The sequence below is a fragment of the Cibotium barometz genome, chromosome 30 (genome assembly GCF_041138505.1).
Source record: "Cibotium barometz isolate CiBa-2024 chromosome 30, ASM4113850v1, whole genome shotgun sequence".
NCBI classification, from domain to species: Eukaryota; Viridiplantae; Streptophyta; class Polypodiopsida; order Cyatheales; family Cibotiaceae; genus Cibotium; species Cibotium barometz.
Window position 1 is genome coordinate 15,963,523 of NC_141075.1, and position 4,520 is coordinate 15,968,042.

The window sequence follows — 4,520 nt, forward strand, 5'->3', positions numbered from 1 at the left end:
GGGATGGAAAGGATAGGGGTGAGTCCATTGAGGAACCAGGCACCTGAGAGAGCGCTCAAAGTCTGGACTGCTGGGCTACCCTCATCCCCTCGGAAGCTATTTTTCGGTATGAGCCAATAGGGACTCACCCTCAACTTTGCCTGCACCTGAGTAAAATACATATCGTCTCTGTGGTGAGATTCACACACTAAATGTTATCATTTGACTAGTAGAAACACTTTAAAAGGCCAATAGGTTCACAAATTTGAACTTATATCCATCTGCTGGTTGCAGGAGTTGAAAAGATACTAACCACTTGCAAATATTGAAGTGAAGCTTGGTCTTATATATGGTAAATTCACTAGGAAAATGAACTCCAATTCAAGTGAAGAGTGTTTTTTTACAAGAAGGCTCAAAGCTTTAAACCACTTTCCACTGAGAGTTACTGCCAGGAAATCCCACCAACGAGGGTCCAAGGAGCACTGACACTAACTTCTTTGGTAAGGGCCAAAATGGAAGCTTGCTGGTTAGACTTGAGCAGTACCAGCAGTAAAATCTGGGTCCTCACACCTGTATTTCCCATCAGGTCCGATTCCAAATCCTTTAGGATCAGCAAACACATTCTCCAAGAGCTGGCTTCGGGGAGGCAGTGGACTGGCATCAGCAAAGTCTACGGCGTCTTCCACAATTTCATCTATCCTCTTTTGAATACTCTGTAGTTCAGCTTCTTCTGCCAGATTGTTTTCCAGCAAGTACTTTTTCAAGGCTACAATTGGATCTCTTGCAGCATAGTGGGCTTTCTCAGCTGCACAATGTCAAACACAAGGCCTTACAAAAATAGCAAAACTTAACTTTCTAATAACTCATAGGTTTGAAATGTGGCAATTTTAGAGTAAGCTAACTGGATATATGGTACTTCACTCAGAGGCAGGCTTGATAATTGACAAGAAATGACAAATATCCATCCTATTAACCCACAATCCTCTCGTTCTTTTCTCTAGTCAAAGGAGCTGACACCAATTTAACCTGCTAGAACTTAAGCTAAGAGAAACAAATCATGCATACATCCACACATACACACACACACTTACTTTACAGCACATTAGTTTCCATTTCAAAAACAAGGCCATGGCAAGCAGTAATCGTTTCCAATGAAGATACCTTGTGAGAAAATTAACTCCTTTTTAAAAAAAAACTTTGCAAACCATCATACTTAACCCTACAGCTCCTTACAAGCAACCATTATGCCATGTCATATCATGCTATGTACATTAGAAAACACAAAAATAGCGGGACTGAATAATACCTGGTTTACGAAGCTCATCTGGATCAGCAAGGGAATGGCCCCTGAACCGGTATGTTTCACATTCCACAAGTGTTGGCCCATCACCTCGCCTTGCTCTAGCAACAGCTTCCACAGCTACCTCCTTGACCTTCAAAACATCCATTCCGTCCACATGTACCCCTGGCATCCCAAATGCAGGACCCTTTTGCCATATCTCTGGCACAGAGGTGGCCCGGTAATGTGACATACCTATAGCCCAAAGGTTGTTCTCAACAACGAAAATGATCGGTAGCTTCCAAAGGGCGGCCATATTAAGGCACTCGAAGAACTGTCCATTGTTACATGTGCCATCTCCAAAGAAAGCCACAGTCACAGCATCAGCCTTATCGTTTTTCAACACCTCTCGTTCATATTTAGTGGCAAAGGCAGCTCCAGTTGCCACGGGGATACCCTCGCCTATGAAGGCAAAACCTCCAAGAAGGCCATGCTCCTTTGAGAACATGTGCATGGAGCCACCCTGACCACGGCACACACCAGTAGCTTTTCCGAAAAGTTCACTCATCACAGCACGGGCAGGTACACCTTTACTTAGGGCATGCACATGGTCTCGATATGTGCTGCACACATAGTCACCAGGTTTCAAGGATTTGATGAATCCAGTAGACACGGCCTCTTGCCCATTGTAGAGATGGACAAAACCAAACATCTTGCCTCTATAGTACATCTGTGCACACATATCCTCAAAACTCCTTCCAAGCACCATGTCCTCGTAAAGGACCAGTCCTTCCTCTTTCGTGATAAGCTGCAGTGCAGAAACAAGCGCATGAGCAAGGTTTTATGGAAAGAAAAAGCATCATCTGAGATGAACAAGAATGTATATGTGCAGATTTAAGGTGAAACATGAGGTGAGACTCCGAATGACCTGACCGATGTCAAGACCTGAGCCAAAGCTGCAATCAATGTCAAGTTGAACAGGGCAACCTTGCTCAAGCAGGAGAATTTGTGATTTCTGCCATGCATTCTGTGCATGCAGCTAGAGTCAAATTGAGGGCTTTAAATTTGTAGAAATTGGTCTGTGAGCAATCATCTCGGTAAAATCCAGCGCTTTTTGCTATGTAAACAAGCATCGTAACCTTTTTCTCCTTGATAAAAGCAATTTTGTGTACGAAGACAGCTTGAGGCTTGGCAACTAGACATTGCTTCACAAACTTAAATCATAGCAGATGCCTCCCAGCGAACTTGAAGCGTCAAGCGTGTTGGACACCACTACCATTCATATGAGAATCTGACATGACCATCCCCAACACACTCACACACACACAAAAAAAAAAAAAAGGAAAGCACCCAGGTTGGCTGGATTTTCTGAAAAACCAGCTTCCCTCAGGCCTTTCCCTAATTTATGAAGATATGCATGTTTCCTCTCAGCAGTTTGAGTATGTTCCCTCCTGTGTAAGTTGCAGAAAGTCGTGATGCATGCAAGATCCAGCAGAGAAAGGAAAAATAAAACCCTAAATTAAAGCTTACAGTTAGCAGGAACGAAAAGAAAACCCTAATTTGGATGCCACTGGAAATATACAGTCGATAAAGGATGACACGCAAGAATTACTCTGCAGAATTTCAAATAAAATATGAAAAAAGAAATCGAATGAGAGGAGATTGAAATGTAAAGAAGATCGGGGGCATCTACCGTGTCCTGCTGCTTGACTTTAGGCTTCTCTGCTAAAAGCTCCGGGTTGAAAGCGCAGACGGAGCCTGAAACGAAGCTTTTTCTGCTGATGCTGCACACTGCATGGTGGGGAACAGTACGGCCTCGGAAAGACGATCTGAAGGAGAGAGACGCAAGCTGAGACAAAGAAGAAGAAGGGGAATTGAGAGGAGAGGGTTGCAGAAGGAGGGAGGCCTGTGCTGCAGACGCCATAGCCAGCTGCTTGTGCAAAGGTTGTGGACACGCAGACATACAAGCGCGAGAGGAGATATAGGACAGGGTGTCCCGAAAATTTGAACATGCATGCCTGCCTGCCTATAGGTCTCCGCAGCGGACGGACTTCCCATGGGGACAAAAACTTCCAAAGCCTAAAGAGATAAGAGCCCCTTCCTATGGAAATATAAAACTTTAGGGTACTTTTCCATACCCTTGCATTTTTCCATAACCTTACAAAAACATCCAAATTCCCTCTCAAACGTAATTTTCTCACAATTTACCACATAAATAGTTCCGTTTAGCTTTGACAATTTAATTCCTTTTTTTATCTCAAAAATCTGGCATTTTTCGTTACGACACGACACGTCTTCCTGCTTAGATGAGCCGTTTATCTCACCCTTTCGAAGCCTAATTCTCAATGTCTTCGAAGTTTGATTACCATGTGGTGGGTGAGCTAGTCATCCACATAGCCTAGTGGGAATGCTTTATAATTTTCTATAGTCATGGTTTTTTTGTTTTAATTACCAAGATATGTCCACTTTTTGTGAAGCTTTTTGTGTATTGATGATGAAAATTAGATTAAATGGAGTAGAATTTACACTCCATAATCACACTAATCACTCAAAGTTCTAATTGCCAGAGGAGTATGTGACCATGCCACACAAACAGCACTAGCGATTACACGATAGAGTGATGTTTTGCATTGTGGTTCAACCATTTGTGTGCTACAGGTAGTATATGTGTCTTAATTATAAGAATTTAAAAGGGCCACCCTCTTGAACCACAAGCAATATGTGTGTCACAATTATAAGAACAAGTAGGTGACCCACTTTGCTGGTGGCACGGTTCATACAACAAAAAATAATTTCCCAAGAGTGAACCCAAGCATGACCCAAGCGTGAAAAATTATACCTTCAATTCAAATTTCAAAAATCTAAAAATGATCCTTTCTCCCTCTCGTTTGGCCACATGGAGAGGGAGTGAGTTGTGTTTAATAAAAAGGGGTCGCTCTTGAACCACAAGTTTATCAAGAGATTCTACACATTTCACACCCACAAACTACACAAATCAATCGAAAACCTCCATATAGCATGTGTTACTTCAAGGGATGTTTTAAAAACCCTTATCCATGGGATTTAAGTTACAAGAAAAGAAAACACATTTCATGCTATTTCACATATTTGGAGTGTACTCAGGATCCCACCCAACTCCCCCAAGAACAACCCCCCTCCCTCCCTCAAACCCCTCGCTCTTCATGAAAACTCAACTCGTTGAGGACCTCCACGTCTTATGCAAAGCATCATTTACCCACCCACACATGAGGAAAGCTACACA

The 4,520-nt window shown here is 42.7% G+C and overlaps 1 protein-coding gene across 1 annotated transcript; it reads right to left on the reverse strand.

The window, feature by feature from the left end:
* Positions 1–304: 304 nt before the first annotated feature.
* LOC147621209 (pyruvate dehydrogenase E1 component subunit alpha-3, chloroplastic-like) lies at positions 305–3,305 on the reverse strand. Its single transcript, XM_086823916.1, has 3 exons — positions 2,952–3,305; positions 1,286–2,066; positions 305–784 (listed from the first exon to the last, which is right to left on the reverse strand). Exons 1-3 carry the CDS (start codon positions 3,219–3,221, stop codon positions 507–509), a joined length of 1,329 nt encoding a protein of 442 aa, XP_086680042.1. The 5' UTR covers positions 3,222–3,305; the 3' UTR covers positions 305–506.
* Positions 3,306–4,520: the final 1,215 nt, after the last annotated feature.

Excerpts from the sequence above, each read along its gene's own strand:
- LOC147621209 (XM_086823916.1), bottom strand. The coding sequence starts at position 3,221 with ATGTCTGCGTGTCCACAACCTTTGCACAAGCAGCTGGCTATGGCGTCT. Across the intron at positions 2,067-2,951 it reads AAGTCAAGCAGCAGGACACG|CTTATCACGAAAGAGGAAGG; the intron begins GTAGATGCCCCC and ends TCTGCACTGCAG. Across the intron at positions 785-1,285 it reads AGATGAGCTTCGTAAACCAG|CTGAGAAAGCCCACTATGCT; the intron begins GTATTATTCAGT and ends GACATTGTGCAG.